We start from the raw sequence: 24,452 nt of genomic DNA on the forward strand, positions 1-24,452 counted from the left end.
AAGTACTCAGTAATACATCAGCCAGCTGTGAAAGACCCCGACTCTGAACTGGAGGCAGAGATACGAGCATACCTGGCGCCTGGCCCTTTAAATTCCACTCCGTGTTTACCGCGTTGGAAAGTTCTCAATGTGGCAGAGGCCAAAGCACCAATAAATTCCGCTCTGTTAAACCAGCACATTTAATACAGAGATCAATCCCTCACCACGCGGGGCTGTTAAGGTGGCGGCTGCCAGGAGCGAGGGTTCTCTTCATTTCTCCCAGGCTCCGCAGGGATGCAGGCTCGGGTGGCTCCGCCGCCCTGGATCTGGGGAAGGGGGAGGGCAGAGCACTGGGGGCCTGGGTACAGGGGGTTCTACAACGCTGTCCAGAGGGGCTCGGAGCACAGGTGTTTGAGAATAGGGAGACCTGAGGTCTATCCCTGCCCTCCTTGTGTCCTTAGGCATGTCACTGGGCAGCTTCAGCTTTCTCCTCTATAAATGGGGCCACGGGAAGGGTTGCAATGAGAGTTAAATCAGGTAATCGCACACCGCCCTTGGCAGAGTGCCGGGAACACAGCTTTTGCATTCCTATTGACAACTGCCATTATCACCATTACTAATAATGGGGCTCAGGACTGCTGGGTTGAGGGGCGGTTGTGCACGGCACAGGAATTCCTACAGAGCTTAGGAGCTGAAATCTATGTGGAGGTCTTGCTGTTCAGCTGCACACTGTGGGGTCTGTGCCTGATTGATTTTCATGATAAATATTGTATATCCAGTATCATTAGTTATCTATAATAATAAAAGCATAATAAGCTAATTAGACCAAATGTCCTTCTGGATGTCCTTCTGGATGTCCTTCTGGATGTCCTTCCAGATGAAGCCGGAACTGCAAGGGAAGCCCGGGTCCCAGGTGCCCGAGGGAAGCCGGAGCCAGCAGCCAGGGAAGGAAGGCCTACTCTTGCATGAATTTCGTGCATCGGGCCTCTAGAGTTTTTATAAAACAAGTCACCTTTGCATAGCAGGTAGGCTGGCAGGAAGGACACAGCATTGGGAGTGATTTCACGTAATGGGTAATGGGACTGGGCATGGCTTTTTGTCCTCCCGTATTTTCCCAATTTCCTTTACTGCTAATCAGCTACGCTGATGATGTTGGTCTTGAAACATTTACATTGCACTGTGCGACTCTGAAAATCTCTTCTAGTCTAAGTTTCAAGGATTACAGGAACCCAAAGCCATTCACTGAGAAATGGTTTAATGGCGATAGTGCTTGTGCAATAAGTTTGATTTTTTGTTTATTAAAAAAAGAAAATGTATTGATTTTGCCTTGGCCAGGTAGCCCAGTTAGAGCATTGTCTCCATAGGCCAAGGTTTCAGACTCCATCCCGTCAGGGAACATACAAGAATCAACCAATAAATGCATTTATCGGCAGATTCAACAATGAATTAACGTCGGTCTGTCTGTCTGTCTCTCTCTCCCCCCTTTCCTTAATCTAACAGCAATCAATAAATAGTTTTTTTAAAAAATTGTTGATTTTGTAATTTTTTCAAGCACAAGCAGCAAACCTGACCTGAAGGACAGGCGTTCTGGAAAGGGTTCTACTCCTAAAATTGGTAAGTAAAGTGGTGACAGGCCTTTAACCATTCCCTTGGTTTCTTCATCGGGGGTTGGGGGGTGGGGGTCTCCAGAGCCCCAGGAGGAGGGCGGTGGGCCACTCACCTCTGCACAGGGGCTCCGTGTCATTCCAGTAGGGGTCCCGCACATTGACGCACTCAATGACGGCCGGGCCCTGCTCCAGGGAGTGGCCGGGGTCGCAGGTGAACTCCACGATGGTGCCGATGTTGTAGGTCAGGTCGGAGGTGGTGAAGTTCCCGTTCTGAATGTAGGGCTCATAGCAGTGGCCTTTCTCAAAGGCTGGGGAGGGGGTGCAAAGGGGGCAGCAGCTCAGATGAGTCTGGGACGGCTCCCAGGCCACCTCTCAGAAGATGGTCCCTTCCTGACGTTCAGGACGTGCCACAGAAAACGGGCAGCAGGCCCCATGATCTGGGCCCAGTGGCCATTCATTTGGCTTCTCGGGGTCTCATAGTTTTTCATTTTTAAAATAGAACTAAGACTCTCTGCCCTCCCAACCCTGCAGTTTTGTGTTTCAATTCCTTTTACTGTCCCATATGGATTCTTACCATGTCCTATAACTCAGAGTCCTGATCTCTGCCACTTGAAACCATAAGTCTGTCCTAGAGAAAGACCAACCTTTCTTAGGAAAGATGGGACACAAAGTTCCCCAAGGTCATCCGTTCTTAAAGGGCCAGGGCTGAGCAGGAGAGGCCCTGGCTAACGATTGTTGGCAGAAGGGGTGGCTGGACCCTGAGAGGTCTCACTGAGTAGAGCAAGCGTTGGGATCCAGACTCGAGCTTGGTAGAGCCTTATCTCCATCTTCTTCTAACTCAAGTTCCCTACCCTCAGTGTATTCACCTAAAAGATAACAACATCTCTCACATTACAGTGTGGCACACATCACATGCTCATGGACATAAGACACTGGGCACACAGGAAGTGCTCCGTAAGCGGTAGGTGCTGTTATTAGTAAAGCTAAGTCAGCTTTTGGAAACCCAGGGGTCAGTCTGGCCACGGAGTCTCCCCTGACTTTGGAAGCCAGGTTTCTACCTCCCAGGACCCAGCCCCAGCCCGCCATGCTTCCCTGACCCCGCATCACCACCTCAGGAGAGGGAGGCCCCATGGTCCCTCACCCTCGAAGCGGATGTTGAAGGATGAGGCTGCCCGCGCCTGGTTGGACGTGAACTCGATTCGGATGCTGTTGCCATCGCTCAGCAGGCCCTCGAAGGGGACGCTCTCCGTTCGGAGGGAGTCATAGAGAAGCGCAGACTTGTTGGTCAACCCGCTGTAGACCATCATCCTGCCGGTGGGAAAGGAGAGAGGGCCACTGAGAGGTCTCCTCGGGGTGCCGACACAGCAGCCCAGGGGTGTGCACGGAGCCCCTCTCATCCCAGATTTAGATCCCACTTGGCCCCTGACTTGCCCAGGCAAGCTGCCTTACATTATGGAAGCTGTTTCGTGTTGGGTAGAAAGCTTGTTCTAGGCTCATGGATTGATTCTGAGGTTACAGGAAAAGCCATGTGTATGATGGAATAAACCAAGCTAACTAACTGCTGCTGATTAATTTATACCCAAGAGTGAGGAAATACCCCCTCACAGCCTTCTGATCCCTGCTGACTCTTATATCTTGGGGGTCGTGTCCCAGAAATCCTCTTTCAAAGAACTAAAGACAAAGGAGGTCACTCTGGAGAAAAACCTCAAGGTCTCAGAATCTCAGTAGCCTCTTAATCTTCCCAAAGTAGCAATTTTCTAGTAAACGACTTCTCCTCGCGTTCTTGTCGCATCTCTGTTTCCAAGGGAAACAAACCCAAGACAGCAAGCCTAAGCAGCTAAGGTCCTAGTTTTCAAGAACATTCAAGAATATTCTAGCATAAGGTCACAGAATGCTACAGTCTTAAGATTCTGAATTCTATGTATATTGCTTAGAGTCTACAGACATGCTCTCTGGTGCCTTCTCCCTAGTTCTTTCATGTGCGTAAGTCGAGTTTTTCCATGTCAGCTTCTTATTCTATCAGGAACGTATGACCTCTTGTTTCCCTGTTCTCCATGAAGCCTAGTATGTGATCAGGTACAGAGCAGGAGCTAAATGAACACTCTTTCCTTGTTCAACTGCAAAAAGGGATTTTCAGGAGAAAGAACGAGGAGGCAGGATAAACTGGAGGGGTCAGAGAGGGGGTCCTAGATGCCCTTTTGCCCCTTTCCTTGTCCTGCTGTGCTTTCCTTGTGCTATGCGGGGCGAGTCCTCTCCCTCGGCAGGCCCAGCTCCCTCACCTGGGAAAGGAAGAGATCAAAGCTGCCGCTCTCGTAAGCTATGTGCGGGGACCATCGAGGTTTACCTGTCCTTCTCGTGCAGCAACAGCCTCTCAAAGTGAAGGTGTAGCTTCTGGCCCTCGGGGGCTTCGATCGTCCACACACAGAACTGACTCCCATTGGCATTGCCAGGGTAACTTGGAGAGAGGACGTGGCCGATGGTGGCGTTGTGCACAGTCCCTCCACATGGGGCTGGGGGCAGAAGGCGAGAGAGAGAGAAGAGGGAGGAGAGAAAGTCAGTGTTCCATCCTCCCTTGACCTCCAGCCCTACCTTTTCTTGGGAGAAACAGAAATAGGGTGGGAAGAGAGACCATGGAGAAGCTCTGGCCTGCTGGGTGGGGCTTATCCTGTTTGATAGGAGATGTCACTCCGTGATTTGGACCATCATCATGTGGGTCTCATGGCAGGGAAGGACTGTGATTTAAGGATGCTTCTATGGTGCTGGCTCTGCCCCGGTTCTTCATTACAAAAAAGTCATCAAGAAAGACATAAATAGTCAGTTTATAACAGATAAAATATGCTTTTAGTCCTCAGTAATCCCTAAAACATTCAGCCCCACCAATAGCAAAAGAAATGTCTTTCAAACTATATTCCATTTTCATCCACCAAATTGGTCAAGGTAAAACGTAGCAATAAGCCGGAGATGAGGAAGGTGAGGGGAAATGGTCACCCTCATTCAGGACTGGCTAGGATGCAAATTGTATGACCTTTCAGGAGAGCCATTTGGTGAAAAATCTAGACAGTAATTTCCAAACGCTTTGACCTAGTAATTGAGGTTCTCGGAATGGATTCTAAGAAAAGATTGAGAGGTTTTCACAGAAATGTATGAATGAGGATGTCCACGGATAGATTTCTTTCCAAAGAGCCAAAACATGAGAACCAACATGAATGTCTACATACAGGTGCTCGATAAATAAAATAAATAAAAAAGCATGTCCTTGGGTGAGGATTAAAATATACACTTTTTTTTTTTTTTTTTTTAGCAGCACCATAGAATACTTTTTTCATAAAGACCTAATAAATATTAAAAAAACGACTTACAAATTGGGAAGTTGTACAAGTGTAAAGAGACAGACCCATTCTTAGTCTTAAGGGAGACTTGGTTCTCATTAAACAGTTTTTGGGTGACTAACAGAGCTTGCAATGACACTGCCCAGAAGCCCTGCTCTCCTTTTAGCACCATGGACAGAGCGCAGCACCCCTGTCTCTCCCTCCTGGCTGCCTTCCTGTCCTAAATTGGAGGTTCAAGCCTGGCCTGTCAGGTACCTGCTGTGGATCTGGGACAAGTTACAAAGCTCTCTGAACCTTGAGTTCACTGTAAAATGGTGACAATAATTCCTCCCTCCTTAAGTAGCTGTGGGAGAAACGAATGAAATGGTGTAGTCCATGGCACAGAGGTGCTCAAAACACAGCCGGCATCATCGTCCCGTGGCTCAGGAGCTACGGAGATGGAGGACGCTGTCCATGCTGGGGGTGCAGGCCATCTGTCCTCTCCGGGGCGCCCCTCATTTGCTGCCTCTCTGTTCCCCTTTCTTGCCTTATTAAGCCAACTGATAGCTCTGTTTGGTTTCAATTTGCCAGCCCCGGCTCTCCATCCATCTTTCTTAGAACCAATTGAGGCGTAATTCCTCCTTGATTTCACACATAGATAAAAATTAACGCGAGGGAGGCCAGAGACCAACTGCCCTATGGTTTTTTTTCTTTCTTTGTTAAAAAGAAGAAAAATTCTGAAGGGCCTTGGGGGAATAAGATCGCAACAATTAAATCTCAGGATTTATTATCAGTGCTCATTGCTTTTTGGATTCTGCTGATCATGAATGCCTAGAGGGCAGGATTTATGTTTATTGCTCCAAGTATTCGCTTTGTACATGGCTCAGGGTCTGGCACATAGTAGGCACTCAGTTAATATAGCAGCCTAGACTCTCCTAGTCACCTTCAGGACTTTGGAACTTATTAGGAATTTGCTGTCTTGATAGCTGAAGTTTTGTCCACTGGCACAGGGACAGTGTGGTATAGCCCAGTGCTTCTCAGCACACAAATGACACAGGGGCATGTGAAGGTGTAGATGTTGATGTAGCTGATCCTGTGTGAAACCCAGGATTGTGCATTTCAAATCATCTCGCTAGTCTGCAGACCGCATGTTGTGTGGTAAAGGTGTAGAAAGGGAAAGAGCTCAGCAGAGAAGGGTTCTGGATTCATTTCAATGGCTGTCTGGTGGCTTTGGCCAAGTGCCTTCACCTCCATGAGCCTCAGTTTCCTTATCTGTATAATGGGAATAATGGTTCCATCATATAGGATAGCTGTGATGATTAAAAGAAAACACGGAAAATAACCAGTATTAGCGAGAATGTGGAGAAATTGGTACTCTCGAACATGGCTGGCTGGCGGGAATGTTACATGGTGCAGCCACTGTGGAAAATAGATTGATGGTTCCTTCAAAAGTTATACATAGAATTACCATAGGATCCAGAAATCCCACTACTGGATATATACCTGAAAGAAATGAGAACATATGTACCCCAAAAACTGTGCATAAATGTTCATAGCAGCACTATTCATAGTAGCCCAAAGTGGAAATAACTGCCTACCAATGAATGAAGAGATATAACGTGGTCTACCTATACAATGGACTATAATCCAGCCATAAAAAGGCATAAAGTTGTGACACACACCACAACATGGATGAACCTTGGAAACAATATGCTAAGTGAAAGAAGCAAACCACAAAAGATCACATATTATGTGATTCCATTTATATGAAACTAGTAGCCCTGAGCATGAATCTCTGTGCCAGTAGCTCTCTGTAGGGCCTGGCCTCCATGCCCATTGCCCAGAGGCTCTCCATGGTCCAGAGGCCCATCAGTGGCTGGGAGCAGAATGCTTGCCTTGTCGCCATGGTGACAAAGCCAGCATTCCGCCAGGCCACTCATGCTGCCTGCTCTCAGTGGCCGCCCTCCGGGACTGGGGGACTTCGGCTGGGCTGAGCACTGGGTGCCACCATCTTGTGGCTATGGGCACCGCCATCTTTGTAACGGAGTGACAGTTAATTTGCATATTACTCTTTTATTAGATAGGATGTCCAGACTAGGCAAATTCATAGAAACACAAAGCATACTGGTGGTGGCCAGGATTGAGTGGGAGGAAAGAAAGGGGTGACTGCTAACAGGGACAGAGTTTCTTTTTTTGGGTGATAAAGATGTTCTGGAGCTACGGTGGTGATGGTGGCACAATACTGTGAATGTACCAAATGTCAGTAATGGTCAAGTTCACGTGACGTGTAGTGTATCACCTAATGAAACTGTGAGTGGCAGCAGTCGTCAGCATCTGGAACAGTCTCTCCCCGGGGCTGAGAGCCTTCTCCTGAGGTCTTAATGCCCTGGGTGTTGGTCTCACGCCCCTTACGTGAGCCACCCGTGTTGGTCCAGCTGAGGCTGGCGGGTACCTGAGCAGATGGGCTCGTGGCTGCTCCAGTGGGGCTTGGAGGCGTTGATGCACGTCAGCGTCTTGGCGCCCTGCAGCTCGTAGCCCAGGTGGCAGTGGAAGTGGGCCACCCCGCCCGGGTGCAGGTCCATCACGGTGACGTCCCCGTGGTCCGGCCGGCGGGGGAAGCTGCAGCTCAGCATGAAGGCTGGGGAGAAACGAGAGGCCGACAGTCACCCTCGGAGGGCAGAGATAGAGAACGGGACCCACTCCCTGGGAGCCAGTGTGTGCTGGGGAGGGGAGAGGGGTCCCTGCGGGCTCTGGAGAGCTGCAGGGGGCATATTTCTTTCTTTCTTTTTTAAAATATATTTTATTGATTTTTTACAGAGAGGAAGGGAGAGAGATAGAGAGTTAGAAACATCGATGAGAGAGAGTCATCGACCAGCTGCCTCTTGCACACCCCCTACCGGGGATGTGCCTGCAACCAAGGTACATGCCCTTGACCGGAATCGAACCTGGGACCTTTCAGTCCGCAGACCGACGCTCTACCACTGAGCCAAACCGGCTTCGGCATGCAGGGGGCATTTTTCTGTCTCTCGTTGGCCATACGGCGCCAAGACAAACCTGGTGAGCACCCTTCGTAGTTTCAATGATCCCCTAACCCTGACTAACCAGAGATAGCAAGTTCGGGGTGAAAAATTATTCCCCAAAGCTCGTTTGAGCCCTTCTCCACATGGACCTAGAATGGCCTTCTCCTTGTGCAGAGAAGGGGCAGTATCAGAAGTGAAGGCAACGTAGTCACAGGATCAGTGACTTGGTCACCAAGAGAAATCTCAGATATTTTCACATCCCAATGGTTAGCTTGGCATATTTCTTATGCTCCTCACTCAGCACTTTGAAATTCTAGCAATTATCAGAACTGCCAGGAGGTTTTTATTACTTAATGTGTTAAAGAAGTGCATAGATTATGACACCAGAGATTAAAATAATATTTTGACAACTGTAATTCAGTATGACTGGCTTCATTTTTCATTGATATCGTCTGTTAATGCTCTTCAAAGTATTATTTTGAAAAGGGGTCCATAGGTTTTTACCAAACTGTAAATGTGGGTGGTCCCCTCCCCCCCACCGGAGAAAAAGTTTGAGAACCTTGGGCTCCAGGGGGAAACAGGCAGACGGCGACATCCTACCCTGGTAGTGCAGCTGGAAGGCGCCCAGGCCATCGTCCTGGAAGGTGCGGAAGTAGACGGAGATGGTGTTGGTGGGGCTTCGGATCACCTGGCCCTCCACGAGGAGCGTCTGGTTGGCCAGGACGGTCAGGGTGGGGCCGTCCACCCCGCGGATGGACAGCAGCTCCCCCTCGGACAGGTTGACACTCTTCACCTGGGGACAGTCAGGGGCAGACACAGAGAAACTGAGTCAAGTCTGAGCCATGGCCTCCGGAGGCTGTGAGGCTGCCAATGCGGCACCTCACAACCAGCCCCCTAGCCAATGGGACAGGGGGAGGCCAAGCTGAGAGGCAGTACCTTGCCCAAAGTGATGCAGCTTTAACTAGTAGAGCTGAGACCCCAAAACCCAGATGTTGGAGCACTATGGCACCCTGATTTTCCATCAGAGTTTGCAGGCAAAGGCTTACGAATCAAATGAACTAGGTAGGGCTTCAGAGAGAGAGAGAGAGAGAGAGAGAGAGAGAGAGAGAGAGGGACAGACACACTGACTGACTCCAGGATGATAAGCCTGTGGGAAGAGGCAGCCACTCAGGGGCCTCTCTGGGTTACCTGGAGCTCCACCCCGTAGCCGGTGTAGACGGTCACGTTGTACGTGCACTCCAGGAAGTTGCTGAGGGGCAGCGGCGGGTAGTCGCTGGAGTCGATGTACCCTTCAGGGTCTGAGAGGCTCACACTGCAGAGAGCTGGAGGAAAGCGTTGGAATCAGGATCGGACCAGAGCCCAGAGGGGACGTCTCAGAAGGGGTTCGGCTGGAACAGGGCCTCAGGGCAAACCTGGTCTCTCAGTTCTCCACCGCTCCCACTCCTGTCAGTTCTCATTCAGCTCCAGAAGCAACACAATAATCACTTACCACACGCGACTAGGCACCATTCTGACCAGGGGAGAGGGGTGACCCCATTTATGTCCCCATTTTAAAGATAAATAAACCAAAGACCAGAGTGGGACAGCATCTGGGACAAGCTCACACAGCAATCAGGGTTCAAACCCAGAGATTATACTATCGAACGAGTGACCACATTGCATCTGTCCAAATCCACGTATGACAGACAATTGGTATCTCTGAAGATGGAAAAGAAGATAGAAAAAGAAAGACTACGACATGGAAGTGCATTTTAAGACTAGAGAAGAACATGTAATGGTAAAAGCAAAGGCACGTTGGAAAGGCGATGGCCTTCTGGGCAGGTTTAGAATCCCGCTCTTCAGCTGTGTGGCCTCGGGCAGGTTGTTTGATGTCTCAGGGTCTCAGTTGTCCCATCTTTAAAATGGGAACATTGAGTCTGAGCCACAGGACCAAGCTCATAGCTAGTGTTGGATAGATGGTAATGGATGGTGGGGCCTGGACCTCCCTGCCCACCCAGGCCTTGCCCACTGTGGTGTCTCAGTGATGCTGCAGGAGGGGGAGCTGGGGCGCATACCTGGGGCCTGCTCCGTGGTGATGACGGTGGTGGTGATAATGGTGGACGTCGTGGTCTCCTGGCTCTCCTCTGACGCTGACCCGGTCAGCTCATTCTCACCTTTGTCCATCAAGGTCATGGGACTGGCGTCCTCCAGAGGGACCTCCTGGGCCTCGTCCGGCACCACGGGCTCCCCAGGGTCCGGCCTCTGGGGGAGCGTGTGGGCCACGTAGGGCTGCGAGGTGAAGGGCGCGATCTGCAGGGGCGCAGGCGTGGTGGGCCCCGCACCCCGCCTCCGGTCCAGCCAGAGGGGCTCCTCTGACGACGGCAGCCGAAGTGCCTCCTCACCCTCGGAGGCCACAGGCTCGGGGTCCCCGGGGGGGCCAGGCTGCTCCGTGGCGGAGGAGGGGAGACCCAGGCCCGGGGACGCAGGCTGGGACCCCGCCCTGGGGAGGCCTGCGGCGGAGGTGGCCTTGGGTCGCAGCTGCTTCCTGGACGAGTTGGCCTGCTTGAGCGAAGACGGCTTCTTCCTGGGGAGGGGGGCGAGCTTGGTGCCGGGATCCTCCGGAAGCAGCGTGGACAGGGCCGCGGGGTCTGGACGCACGGAGGGGGTGGTCCCGTCCAGCTCCGGGTCCTGTCTCTCTTCCCCGGACTGCGCTGGGCTGGGCGGGGTGGGTGTCACCTTCTCTTCCAGGCTGTCTCTGCTCAGACTGCCACCCCCCAGGGCTCCGGAGGGTAGGAGGTAAGTACTCGAAGGACCCGAATCTCCCTCCAGGGGTGCATCTTGGAAAGAGGAGAAAAGACACCAGTTAGCTTAGGGCTGGGGTGGGGGGAGATTAGCTTAGCTCCTCCACCTTCTCTCAGCCTCAGGGGCCCTTCTACAGGCTCCCAAAGCTGATCAGGATGCAGGCACGATCCATCCACAGACATGGAGGCTGCCTCTGTCCCTCCCTCTCTCCCTTCTTTCCTGCTTCTCTCCTTCCCTTCTTCATTTTGTTCTCCCCCTTCCTCCTTTTGCCGACCATGGAGATTAGGGTGGTCGGTGCCAGGCCCGAGCTAAGCCTTAGGGCCATGGAAGCCCAGGGCATGACGGTTTCACAGTCTAGCTGCATATGTCCAGGGAGAGGCCACAGGAAGAGAAGATAAGCACATTCGATGCGACACACGCTTAGAAAGAGAGAAGCCCTGCGTGTTACCAGGACAGAGAGGACAGGCCCCTAACCCAGTGCCCAGAGCCGGGCCGCCATGCCACTCAGAGGACGAGAGGCACTACAGCCAGTCACACCCTCTTCTTCAAGCTCCGTGCCTGGCTCAGGGCTCTGTTGCCTTGGGACCGAGGGAGCAAGCTTTTTCTTCTTCTTTTTTAAATTAAATAACATACAAGTGACCTTGTGGGAGACACAGGAATATGTGAGGACTCAGAATCGTGGGGCAGGCTCAGGAGAGAGGGATGTGAGGAGGCTGGAGGCCTGGCTGAGGTCAGCAGGAACGAAGGGGACAGGGGCAGAGGCAGAAGCTAATTCCAAAAAAAGTGGTAAGGTCAGGAGGTCGGGCCAGGCCCCGGTGGCCGTGTGTACGCTGCTGACGCCTTCCGATTTATTTTTGTCTGGAAAGTAAAAGCACCTGGTCATCTTAAACACGGGCTGGCCCCGGCGGCTGGCTGGCAGACTCATGCCTGAAATCAGCTTCGTGGGCATGAGACCCACTCTGCCAACCGCATGCTGACAAAAGGCTTTACCGCTCTGAGCCTCAGTGTCTTCAGCTGTGAAATGGGCCTTTTATCCCCTAGTTCCCAGGGTTGTCCTCGTTCCATACGTCAATGCATGTAAAACATACATACGTATATAGTACACATGGGTGCCTCACCCACAGTGAGTGCCTGGTGGTGCCAGCTGCTGCCACTGTTTTCGGAGCAGAGAGCTGGAGCGGTCAGAACGTGCCCGATGACTGCCTCGAGACGGAGAGGAGTTATATTCTGGGGACAAGGGTGCTCTGACAGATGGCTGTCCTTGTCGATTTGCTGGAGAGAGCCTCTCACTCAGCCACGGTCTCCGGCCCTTCGGCACTGTCATTTAAATTTATTTCCGCAGCCGCCCGAAAGACTCGTTTCCTTTCACGGAGTCGGCGGCAGCGGCTTAATCTATATAGACTGCAACAGTTTGCAACGGCACCAACAAATGTTCCTGTTGTGTAACATCGATTATCAGCGAGTGCGTGCGGAGGCTGGCGGCGGCGCCAGGGCAGGAGCGCGCCCGGGGAGCAGCGGGTGTGCGATGGGCCGGAGGGCAGAGCAAGGGCGGCCAGGGGCCAGGCAGGTTGCCCGGTCCGAGGTGGGAAGTGCCGAGGTCTCCGTGTTGAACGTGGGCTCCCATCCTGCCTCGGACCCTGACAAGCCGCAAGGGCCCGGGCAAGTCCATGAAGCCTCTTTTAAGTGACGGAGATATCCCACGGGCCTCAGAGGATGAGGGCAGACATGGGCCTGCCCCGAAGCTGTGGCTTTTAAGCTCGCAGTCACTTCTACCAAATGACTGATGCTGACTGTGGAGTGACCATGAGGCGGTGGGACAGAGTGAGTGGCGTACACGGGTCAGGAAACCTTGCTCCTGAGACCCGATGCAGAGAGCTTGGGGGCCGCCAGGGGTTGAGGGATCCGGACAGTTCCTGTTCTGGTCTCTGCTCCTGGCGTATCTCTGTGGAGGTCTCTTTTCCCCATCCTCTCTCCCTGCGTCCGACGGCCTGCCTGAGCTACATAAAGGCTGAGGCCCTTCCTGCTCTGACACCGTCCATTTCTACACGGACCCGGGAACTGACAATTATTGTTAGTCTTTGGCTCATCTTGTTTTAAAAAGGGCAAAGGGACAGCCTGGACCCTGACATTGACTCGGGAGTTTTGGTTGGGTCCTGTGGCTACATTCGTTTCAGCCAATCCCTCCCCAACATGTCCCCCGATCACAGAGGGAAAGGTGAGAGGGAGGAAGAGGAAGAGGGAGAGGGAGGGAGGAAGAGATCAGGGAAACAGGTTGCATCAGAGAAGGTGATAAGAGGATGGTGAGTGACATAAGGCATGGCCGGGTGCCCTGGCCACAATCGTACTATGTATAACGTTTGATGTTGGATGACTTTATCGAAGGCCGACTGTGTGCCAGGCCTGTGCTCAATGCTTTGTTCCCTCATTTAATTCTTCATTCCTCGTTTTAAACTTCATTTAGTTCTTTCTCAGCCTTATTAGGTAGAAATTATTACTCTTCTCTTACGGATGGGCAAACGGAGGCTTTGGATGTTAATGTTCTCAGAGCACAGAGCTACCGGCTCTCCTAAGAATGATGGGGGTCTGTGGGCGCTGACAGCCTCCTCCAATCAGCTGGAAGCAGCCTTTTCCGCCCTCTTTCCCCCCAACGCCTCTCTCTAACCCTCCTTCTGTTTGCATCTCTGCCGGGTGACCTATCTGTGTTGTGTCTGAAACCTCCCACCCCCACCCTGCCGCCAGTGTCTCCAGCTCAGAGCTCACACGTGCTGGCGTCTCTCTGGCCAGCTGCACCCTGAGGGCCACGCTCAGGACAGACGGGTGTGTCTCTGTGGTCCACAGGCCTGCAGCCTGCGAGGCCCGAAGGCTTTGCTCTCAGCCGGGATGCGGGCCAGAGGAGGGCTGGGCAAAACCAAGTCAAAATTGGATTCTAGGGCCTCCGAGACCCAGCAAGTTAATAACTTGCTTGAATAGGCTGCTTTTTCCTGGGGCCTCGACGACCACTGAGTTAAATGACTCCTCTTTCCCAGAGCCCCTAGCATTTCCAGTCACCGCAGTCACATCTGGCAGATCCCTTACCATGGGCGCCTGGTGCCGCGCCCAAAGGCTGTCCATCAATCAATGAGGGAAAGCTTTGGGTCCCCATTCTGCTGGTTGACACTCCGGAGAGCGTCAACGCTCTAGGATGGGGTCCCTGACACCACCCAATGGTAACCAAGTGCGGATACCCAACCGCAGAGATGGAGCGCTAATTAAATCCATACTGACGCTGCTCTCCTCCCTCCACACAGAGGGGCAGCATGAAGGCCACTGGGCATGTGTTCTGCCATCCAAGCCGGGGAGGAAGCGCCTCTCCCTTTTTCTCTAACTTGGATGGGGAGATGGGACATTAGGCTGGGGCATTTGCATCCCATTAAAGCAGAGCAAAGCACCGGTTCTGAGACCTGAGATGCTGGCACTGAAGGTCTGCGTCTTACATCCTGGGCGGCTGTGGAATGGCCAGGACCGCGCGGATCCCAAGCCCGTATCACCCAGCAGCGCACAGTGATGGGACGCAGTGCGGGGGGACAAGCTGCGGGATGCTTCCGCCATAATGCTCAGTGAGACGAACAAGATGTAAAAGTCTATGGTGTGGAGGAAAATGACCAGAAACAATCAACGAAAACACATCGCAAGGCGGAGAGCTGTCCGACTTGGAACAGCGCCGGCAGGCCGGTCCTGGCTGCCTGTGGGGGCGGGGCTGTGGGGATGCCTTATCTTCCTTCTCCTTATTGGGATTTTTCCAAAACCTGTATAATAACTATTTAATATTTCTTAAGGGAAAAAGAAACGCATGGGAAGAGCAGGGGTTCAAGGCTGCCTTTAGCACCTAGTGATGGAGAGGCTGAGGAGAGGTAGACGGACACATCTGTAATCACAGAACATCTGTGATCACAGAGGTACCTCATCCACTCCACGTCATTGGGACACTTTGGAGCTCCATTTCCTGGGGGAAGTGGGACAGAATGATAAATTCCTCTCTCATTAGTTCCCGCATTATGAGCACCGTCAGGAGGCAGGACTGGCAGGGCATCAGTTGGTGTATTTTTGGTAAGAGGTTCTTAAAAAAATGTTAATACATTCTCATTCTCATGATTAACATCCGATTCAGGGGTGGTTTCTTGTACCTTCACTCTCCACCATAAGGACTTGCCCAGCCTGCTCCGGTGGGTTTGGCTGGCCCCAACACAGACAAAACCAAAATTAAATATCCTATTTTATAGCTCCAAAGGTTCCTAGAGGTTATGGTTTTAACCCGTGCAGAGGAGGGACATGAGGTCCAGAGAGGGAAAATGGGCTGCTCGGGGTCCCACAGCACCTTAGCAGCAAAAAAAAGGCTATTTCAGACTTGAAACACTCCAGAGCACACTGAACAAAACCAAAACCCGGAGCAGAAACAGTGTTAGAACGCCTGCATCTAGGCTGGGTAATTCTTCGCTGGAAGGAGGGGAATATGTTGGCCAGCATCCCTGGCCTCCATCCACTAGATGGCGGTAGCACTCCTGGTTGTGACAACCCAAATTGATCCCAGACAGCGCCAAAGGTCCCTTGGTAGGCTGGGATGGGGAGGGGTTGTGGTGTTGGTGAGGGTAGGGTAGTGGTGATGGTGATGGTGGTGGTGGTGGTGGTGGTGGTGGGGGAGCGCAGGCAAAATTGCCCCTGGTTGATGACCTCTGGGTTAACCAGAATGGACAAAACAGGTGACCTGCTCTCAATGGAGCAGACCTTCCTTCCATTCTCAGAGCAGAGCAACTTTGTTTTGCTTGCATCAGTGAATTTTAAGGTTGGAGAAGATCTTAGCATAATCCCCATGTTATAGATAAAAACTGAGTGTTCTTCTCCCACTCACATTTGTTCATCAATTTATTCATTCATATCCATCCATCCATCCCTCCCTCCCTCCACCCAATGAGCACCTACTATGTGCCAGCCAGGTGCTGGCATCGGAAGTCCCCCTAGAGAGTGACTAGCAGGAGCTGATGAGCACACCCACTGCTTTCATTCCGCTGGAGAGGACCCAGCACACCTGGCTTACTCGGTCCTGTGGGCAAGAGGACCCTCAGACAGATGAACGGTGCCGATCTCACCTGGACCTTGAGAAGACTTTCTGGGGCACAGGGCAGAGGTGGGAGGTGGGCTTGGGGGACAGTGGGGTTCCAGCTCCTGCCTCAGTTGCAGCCCCCTACCTGTATACCCATGCCGACAATACTGACACTGAGATGGCGACTTACACCCCACCAGTGCATCCCCAGTTGTGATCTCATTCCAACCCCCAAACAATTCTAAGGTAGGCGTTTTATTTTCTCCCCACTTCATAGATGAAAGAAAAAAAAAATATCATGGCTCACAGAGAGGAAGTGACTTGTCCAAAGTCATACGGCCAATGGGGTAAACACGTTATGACCTGGTTTCATGGGATCTTTCCTCTTTCCCACACTATCAAATTATTATTTATTTTTCCTCATAGAATAGTTTTTCTGAAAAAATGCAAGAATACCTGAAACATATCAAATCAAAAATCTAAGCACTGCCTGCCCCGCCCCGTCCATCACGCCTGGCTTCTAAAGGGAGTGAGAGTAAGGAGGATCTTGCGGAGTCTCCACAGAATAAAATATTTTTACCTGAGAACGTGTGAGAGCACACAGGAGCGTGGGGTCGGGGTCAGAATGGCCTGTGTCCCGCGTTCAGCCTGCGGCTGGCTGTCCAGGAGGCCTAGGCGGCCGCCCCCTTCTCTGGGCCTCACCGTTCCGCTCAGCAGGGTGGGCCAGCCCAGCCCTCTCTCCCAGGGCTGCCGAGAGTAAGATGAAATCTCCAGGGGAGGCGCGGCGCTCACACAGCAGCAGCCTGTCAGCCTTCATGAGCACTGTCGTCGCTTCCCGTCTCTCTGAGGAGTCACAGAGCTCCTGCGTTGTCTCTATTGCTCTGTCACTTCCTGAGAAATGCACCTTGAAATGTCTCAGTCACTCAAGAAGAGTTCAAGACGAAGGCAACCAACACCCCCGTGTTCGCACCTGCAGCTTAAAGACGAGGGTGCCACCAGCACAGCGGAAGCCCCTGTTTGCTCTCCCTGACGGTATGCTTCATCTCCTCCACCCTGGGGGCGGGGGGATGACTGTCCTGAATGTGACCTTCAGCCTTCTCTTCGACTGCGTGCATTATTATTATTATTTTACGATTACCCTTACTTATCGTCTGCATTGATTTATTTACATGTCAATGTCTCTGAACAATAGATGAGATTGTGTGGCGTGCTTTAAAATATATAAAGTTTTCCCATCTGGCTCCTCCTGAAACCTGCTCTTTCCTTTTCTTTCCTTTTCTCTTTCAACACTTTGTGAGATTCATCCATGTTGGTAAGTGTAGTTTTGACCCATTCCCTTTTCACTGCTGTAGTGTATTCCACGCATTAGTATCCTACCACCAGTTTTGACTTCAAGACCGTCACGAATATCTTTCTGTGTCAGCACAGAAAGGTGAATCTTGGTCAACTTGATGCTGGACAAGCATGCTTCCTTTCACTACACTGTGGCTGGAGGGAGATTCTAGGGGAAGCTACCCTGCCTTGTTCTGATTACCAACGCAATTTCATCCTGGTTCCAGTGGAGGGTAAAGCCCTCCCACCCCCGTCAATCACATGGCTTGCTTTGTTTGATGTCTTTGCCGTGGTCACCTGGATGGAGGGGAGACTTGGGTTCGAGGTACGTATCACCCAACACAGCACACCGAACTGCACATGTGGGCCCACAGCCCAGCCGGCCCCTCCAGAGTCCACTTCAGAATGCCAGGGGTCCCCGGGGACTCGCAGCAGGTGTCGGAAGGACCAGCCTGTGCAGGCAGCAGGAACGGGCAGTGTTTGGGCTACCAGAGGCATTATCTGATAATTGTCCTCTGTGAGCTGGCTTCTCCCCCACTAACGGGCCTCCTTTCTAATTCCTGTTGGGTTCAGAAAGCCTCGAACATTCTTTGATGTCCAGTCACATCCCATCAGAGCAGCGGTCTGGCGGGCATCCATTTCCCCCATGAATGAGCGCTGAGAGCTGCTGGCACTGGGGTGGGATTCTGCCTTTGTGTCTTTAACAATCTGATTAACTGTGGTCCCACCAGTGCCAACTGATTAGCATTTAAACGCTCCTCTCCTTCCCACCCCCACCCCCACCTCCCTCCGGGCCCCCCCATTCCATTCACGTGCGACTGGGTGATTTCTTGTTCGGCAGCGAGGGGGAGAGGAACAGTCTGATTTATTTGTGTCCGTGAAAGCCAGTGAGTCACTGAGGGAGGCCTGGGAGGCAGACACACAGGCAGCTCAGAGAGGGACCCGCGGTGGGAAACCCAGACTCAGTTACCGCTCCGCTCACACAGGCAAATACAATACGTGGGAACGAATCCAGACGGTTCGAGAGTGAGTTGAACACGCATCCCAACTTTGCAATGTCTCCTCCCCTGTTTGCTCAGCTTCCCAGACAAGAATCAAGAGCAACTCCACATCCCAGGATGCTCAGAGGTGGAAAAGCCAGGCAGTCAGGAGGCCTGACCTCAGCGCTGGTTGTATCATCAAACTACCCTGTGACCTTGACCGATTGCATCTCTCAAAGCCTTAGTTTCCAGCTGCCTCGGGCTAGGACGGTGATCTTTGCCTGACCAATCTTAAAGAAAGAGAATCTGGGGCGGTCGTGGGAGTCGTGCGCATGACTGAGTTTTAATATGTTCACAGCAGTTTTACAGCCTAACCTCCGGGCTTAATGGCGGTTCACTGGGGAGAGAGGGCAGGCCTCCCTTCAGACATAACAGACAGTGACTGTATTTGCGGCTTTACTGGCAACACTGAAATGCCGTTCTCTTCTTTTCCTGAAAAGGAACTGATGCCATCTTCATCTTAATGATGAGGAAGGGTTGGTAGGACTTGAACCAGGGCTGTCTGGGCCTAAACCCGTGCCTGTATTTGTTCTGTGTCTCCTCCAGCTGGCCCCTGAGCCCAGGCCCGGCGGCTTCCAGAGTGAGTGCCAAGAGCTTCCTACTACAAACACATTAGCACAGGATCTGCTCCAGCTACGGGGTCCCTAGGGATAGAGAGAACACTAACTGTGCCCCAGGGTGGCGGAGAACCAGGCGCTCCTCCCGAGCGAGGACTGCCCTGCAGAGAAAAGAGGAAGGACATCCGACAGAGGCAGAATCCCAAGGCACCTCAGAGGAGGGGGAGCTGGCCTACATCACCATTTTACAGATGGGCAAACTGAGGCCTGTGGTTCGAAGGAAAGGGCTCTGGATTAGGAGAGTCAGGATGTCTCATGAACTCACTCAGAGGCCTTTGGTAAGCCCACTGACATCAGGGGGCTCCATTCTAGCCTCTGTATAATGGAATGATCTCTTCAAATAACCCTTAAGAGGAGTGAGTGTATGTAACTGCAGTCAAGGATGAACTCAGCGGGTCTGGATTGCCCACACCCTGCACAATCCTTGGTTCCTGGGAAGGACCCTCTAACACCTTGGAATACCCTGTCCTACCAGGTAACGTGTCTGTTTCCCTGGGGACAGTGGGTGTGAACAATGTGACTTATGGTGGGCACGTTGTGCTTGGTATAAGTTTGATCTCTAGAGGGGAGTCATGGGGAGGGGGGGGGGGGCCAAGACTAAGATTAGCCACATGGGATCAACCTCTAGGAAGCTCCCTAGACACCAGGGACCAGGGAGCTTTCCTGGGTGACAGTGCTCTGTGGGTGTTGCACAGCGCCTCCTGTCGGAAGTCCACTGTCCGCACAACTCCCCCTGGAGCGAGGCCCGGGCTCTGCCCAACTCCACTCTATGGGCCTCTGCCCTTTGCTGATGTTAGTCTGCGTCCTTTCCCCGTAACAAACCGGAACTCTGGGTGTGATGGCTTTTCTGAGTCCTGTGAGTCCTTTCAGCCCATTATTGGACCAGAGGACTGGCTTGGGCACCAGCGGAGCCCCATAATCAGCCAAAAAAGGGGTGGGAGTCTGAGAGCTGAATACCTGCAATTTCTCTTACGATGATGATGATGGTGATGGTGATGGTGATGGTGATGTGCCTACTATATGCCGAGTCCTACTGTACATATGTTTACATGGGTCATTTCATTTACTCCTCTCAACACCCCTGGGAGGTAGATAATATTGTTCCCCCATATTACAGAGGAGGAAACCGAGACCCAAAGAAGTTTGGTCACTTGCACAAAGCAACGCAGCTTGTAGCTGGCGGGGTTGGGAATTGAACACAATTTGTCAAGCGCTGGGCAGAGTGGTCTCTCAGCTCCCTTCCTGACCGGATGCCATCTGGGATTTTAAAGGACAGTTTCTCTTTTGGGTCCCGAGCTGAGAACCCTGGGACTTAGAGGAGGAAATAGCTGCTGCTCGTCCTCACCTCTCCCCTGCTCTCTCAGCTGCCTTCATCCACACCTGCTATCTTTTAGGACAATTTCAAGGCAGGGGGCCAGAAATTAGAGGAGCCATTTCATTCTATTCTACCTATCCCATCCCTCCCATCCCTCCCATCCCATCCATCCCATCCATCCCATCCATCTATCCCAACCCATCTTTTCCTAACCCCTCCAGCCTGTAACCATGCACTGAGCTGGGGAGGTACAGGCTGCACAACGGATCGTCTCTACTCTCTGTTTCTATACGTCAAGCTTCTCTCAAGCAGAGGAGCTCAGTGCATGCTGGGGAGCGGGCTCCTGCCAAGCACCATCTCCTGCCAAGACCAGGCTCCTCCTCTCTCTGACTCCTGGGCCTCGCTGCCTTCTTCTTGGAGCCCAGCCAGCCTCTGCCCAGGGCCTAACGAGCTCTCATGGCCAAGAACAACGCCTCGGTGTGTGTGGGCCCAGGCCGAGGAGGGGCACAGAGCCTCTCTTCACTCCCAGGCCTGCCCGCGGGGCAGGTGGCCGGTGTGGGGCTCGGGGGAGGCACTTAAGGGCCCTCAGAGCGGCCACTGTCAGCCTGCTAACCCGCAGGGACGACACAGAGGGCCTCAGTGTCCTGGTGCCCACCTGGCCCCCTTCACGGGCCCTGTGCCCATACACACTGGCACCGGGCCATCCCCCTGGGCTGGAGGAAGGATGTCCTTTTATTTACTCAGCGGCCAACTCTGCCAAGGCCAGCTCAGCTCACGTGGGGGCCGGGACACAGAGGAAGAGAAAGATTGATGGAGAGATGAGGAAGGAAAGACAACAGTCCCCTTTTCTTATGAACCATGACTGTCGCTCCAGCCTTGATGCTACTAATGAAGTTTATGCAATGATAATGACGACGACCCCTTCTGAACCTTGGGATGTGCTGTTTTATATGCACCATCTCCTTTAATCCTTCGAACTACTCTGTGCTATAAGGATGGCTCACGTTCCCATTTTGCAGATGGGAAAACTGAGACTCAGAGAGGGAAATTCACTCCCCCAAGAGCACACTGGGAGAAAGCAGTGCAGCTGGGCTTCATAACCAAGGACCATTTGACAAATGGCCCCTTACAGCTTCTAGCCCTGCTCCATTTCAGGTGCCGTTTAAAGCCTTCTAAATACATTGTCTTATTTAATTCTGATAATAGCAATTCGCTCACTCATCCATACCTTTGTTCAATCATTCAACCAACTCCCTGGGTATCAGTCACTGCTCAGCAATGCGGAAGGATGTATAAAGGTGCTGGAAACGATCTCTGCTCTTGGGGTGGTGATGAGAGGGAGGTGAGCTACCTCTAGATCCCCTGCTCTCCCCACACCCGCCTCAAAGCACCCACACCTATCTGAGGCTGTGGGACCAGGAGCAATGGGTGACCCGAGGTTTGTCCCTTGCCTCTGTGCGGATTGTCCGAGTTTCCCTCTTGGTATTAAGATAACCAGATGGAGCCTGGCCGAGCCATAGGGCAAAAGGTGGAGAACTCAGGTCTCTTGTGTCCGACGCCCATAGCGAGGATGGTCATGCAGACCGAAGTTAGAGTTTCTTGATCCCAAACATACTCCTTCATGCTTTTCTTTTCTTTCTTTCTTTTTTAAAAAAAATATATTTTATTGATTTTGTACAGAGAGGAAGGGAGAGAGATAGAAAGCTAGAAACATCGATGAAAGAGAGAGTCATCGACCAGCTGCCTCTTGCACACCCCCTACTGGGGATGTGCCCGCAACCAAGGTACATGCCCTTGACAGGAATCGAATCCGGGACCTTTCAGTCCCCAAGCCGACGCTCTATCCACTGAGCCAAACTGGTCTCGGCCTCCTTCATGCTTTTCATAGACTCAGTTTTCCCATCTGCAACTTTTCATAGTTGGTTGAAGTGTAACACGCATAAAAAAGTCCACTCAACGAACTCCCTTAAGCAGCACACACCTGTGGAACTAGCAACCAGATCCAGAAGCAAAACCTGCCAACAAATACGGAATTTTCCAGCCCCACTCCCCTCGACAGCCCCTATCTTGCCTTCTATGGCTGAAGATCAGTTTTGGCTGCTTATGAATTCGTTGGATAATTACGCAGCATTTCCTTTTGCATCTGGCCTCTTTCGTTCATTGTGGTTGTGAAATGTATCCACGTTGCTGCGTGCAGTGGTAATCCACTCCTTTGTCATGGCTGCGTGGTGTTCCATTTCACGCCTGCACCACAGGTCACCCATTCTACTGCTGATGGGCGCTGGAGCCGCTTCCAGGCGCGGCTATCATGACGAGTGTAACTGTGAATATTGCACTACATGTTTCTGGGTGCACATGTATGCTCATTACCGTTTGGAATTTTTCCAACCAGAGTACTGGTTGCACAATATGGCATGCTCATCTTCAGTAGATGCTGCCAAAAATTGAGAACACATCTTCCAGTTTTAATAAAAAGTCTACCCAGCTGTTTTCCTACCGTGCGGTAACTAGCAGACTGACCGAAACCTAATAATTGATTTTCCAAAAAAATTATTTTAGAAAGGGAGAAAGGGAGGGGAGGGGAGAGAGTCAGGGAGAGGAAAAGGGAGAGGGGAGGGAGGGAGGGAGGGAGGGAGAACGAACTGGGCTCAACACTTCACCATGCATCATCTTCTTTAATCCTTCTTTGTTGAGTCCAATGTTTGTGTCCATTTTTTAGATAAGAAAACTGAGGTTCAGAAAAATAAGATTATTATCCCAAGGCTTCTGGAAGCAGGCCTGGCACTGTCCGGGGTCTGTGTAATGCCAGGGCAAGTGTCCTTAACTGCTTCTCGAGTTTTCGGGGCTCTGATGCCCTCCCCAAGTGTCTTCCTCCTGGGGTCTCCTCCTTAGCTATGGCTTCTGTTCCCTCTTCTCCTGGCCCCTCCCCTTGGTCACATGGCAATGGCCACTCATTGGCCTCAGCTGGGCTGACACTGGTGGGTGAGAGAATAGAGTATTGATCTTCCCAGGGAGATGCTATCCCTTCTAGCCAAGCAGAAAGGAGGTTAATGCAGGGCCCTGGCGGGGAGCACACAGTGGCTGAAAGGAGCTTCTGTGACAGGCAAGATAACATGCTTTATTAGCCTCATGACAAGACAATGTTTTGCCATAATTTTTGATCAGAGACTGGGTGATGTTAGCATCAGAATATGTTTGGGAGGCGGTCACGCTGTTTAAGTAGCAAATGAAAAAAAATAAAGTCAATGGAGGATCAGAGATTGTGGTTAACCCGCTTTCCAAAGGGACACGGCAAATGCAGTGCCTGCTCAGACCTGCCGGCCACGAGGCCAGGGCTCCGACGCTGACCCTGGAATAGTGCCGAACACCTCCCCACGTGCCAGACTCACTCATCCTTTACTGGTAAGTTCCTGGTCCTCTGCCAGGAAGCCTCGGGGATTGCCTTCCTCCAGACCATGTCTTTCAAAAGAGCCACTGCAGCAGAATCTTCTAGGCTGAGTTTTCAAATTCAGATTTCTGGGCCTCATCCCAGACCCATCAATTAGAATGGTGGGGGTGGGGGTGGGGGGAGAGACCAAGGAATCTGCACTTTTACCAAGTACAGCAGGTGCACTGCATGCCCACTGATGCTTGGGAACCATGGCCTTTGAGACTTCCGGGCACAGGGAAAAGTATATCCCATAATATCCCTAAACCATGTAAAGTTGCATTGAACTGCATGATAGTCAATCATATGATATTTTTAGCACATTTTTAGGTACACTTCACAATCACATCCATTGCCTAACTTGAGCCTAGAATAAATAAACGTGTGGAAGAGAAATTATCCTTCCCATTGTACAGATGAGCAAACTGAGGTGCGAAGAGGTAAAGGATCATGCCTGAGACCTCACAGACAGCAAGCAAAGCAGTCATCATGGACTCCCTAACCTCCGGTGAAACACGTCTTTCTCTGTAGGATATTTTCTAGGCCAGTGGTTCTTAGCCAGGGGTGGGGGAGTAGACGGGATAAGGGGTGGGAGAGGTGATTGTGCCCCAGGAGACACGTAGCCCTGTCTGGAGACTTTTTTGTTGCCCATCACCAGGGTGGGGTGTGCTGCTGGCATCTAGTGGGTGGAGCCAGGGATGCTGCTCACTCCTCTACAATGCACAGGGCAGCCCACCACAAAGCAGCCCTGGCCCATGCATGCTGTCCAGGCCCCACATTCTCCCCCAAGTGCACTAGATGCTTCCAGAGACTTAGCATAGGGCTTATATGATCAGAGTAAGGCTCTGCATCCCTCCAGTTGATGAAGGGAGAGTGGACTGGAATAAACACGAAATAAATGCTGGGAGACCAGGACAGAAAGCTAATTGAATAGCTGCATGGCCTTAAC

At 51.9% G+C, this 24,452-nt stretch overlaps 1 protein-coding gene across 3 annotated transcripts in view; it reads right to left on the bottom strand.

The window, feature by feature from the left end:
- The window catches only part of SEZ6L (seizure related 6 homolog like), a 113,005-nt gene that overhangs the window by 23,695 nt on the left and 64,858 nt on the right, over window positions 1-24,452 (bottom strand). For all 3 annotated transcript variants that reach the window (XM_084867604.1, XM_084867603.1, XM_084867602.1), the window contains exons 2-8: window positions 9,969-10,730; window positions 9,103-9,236; window positions 8,515-8,707; window positions 7,347-7,532; window positions 3,931-4,096; window positions 2,728-2,894; window positions 1,700-1,894 (exon numbers count right to left, since the gene is read on the bottom strand). In XM_084867604.1, coding sequence (XP_084723730.1) covers window positions 1,700-1,894; window positions 2,728-2,894; window positions 3,931-4,096; window positions 7,347-7,532; window positions 8,515-8,707; window positions 9,103-9,236; window positions 9,969-10,730 — 1,803 coding nt within the window. The remainder of the gene's footprint in view (window positions 1-1,699; window positions 1,895-2,727; window positions 2,895-3,930; window positions 4,097-7,346; window positions 7,533-8,514; window positions 8,708-9,102; window positions 9,237-9,968; window positions 10,731-24,452) is intronic.

The sequence above is a fragment of the Pipistrellus hanaki genome (assembly GCF_964339955.1).
Source record: "Pipistrellus hanaki genome assembly, chromosome: 19".
Lineage (NCBI taxonomy): Eukaryota > Metazoa > Chordata > Mammalia > Chiroptera > Vespertilionidae > Pipistrellus > Pipistrellus hanaki.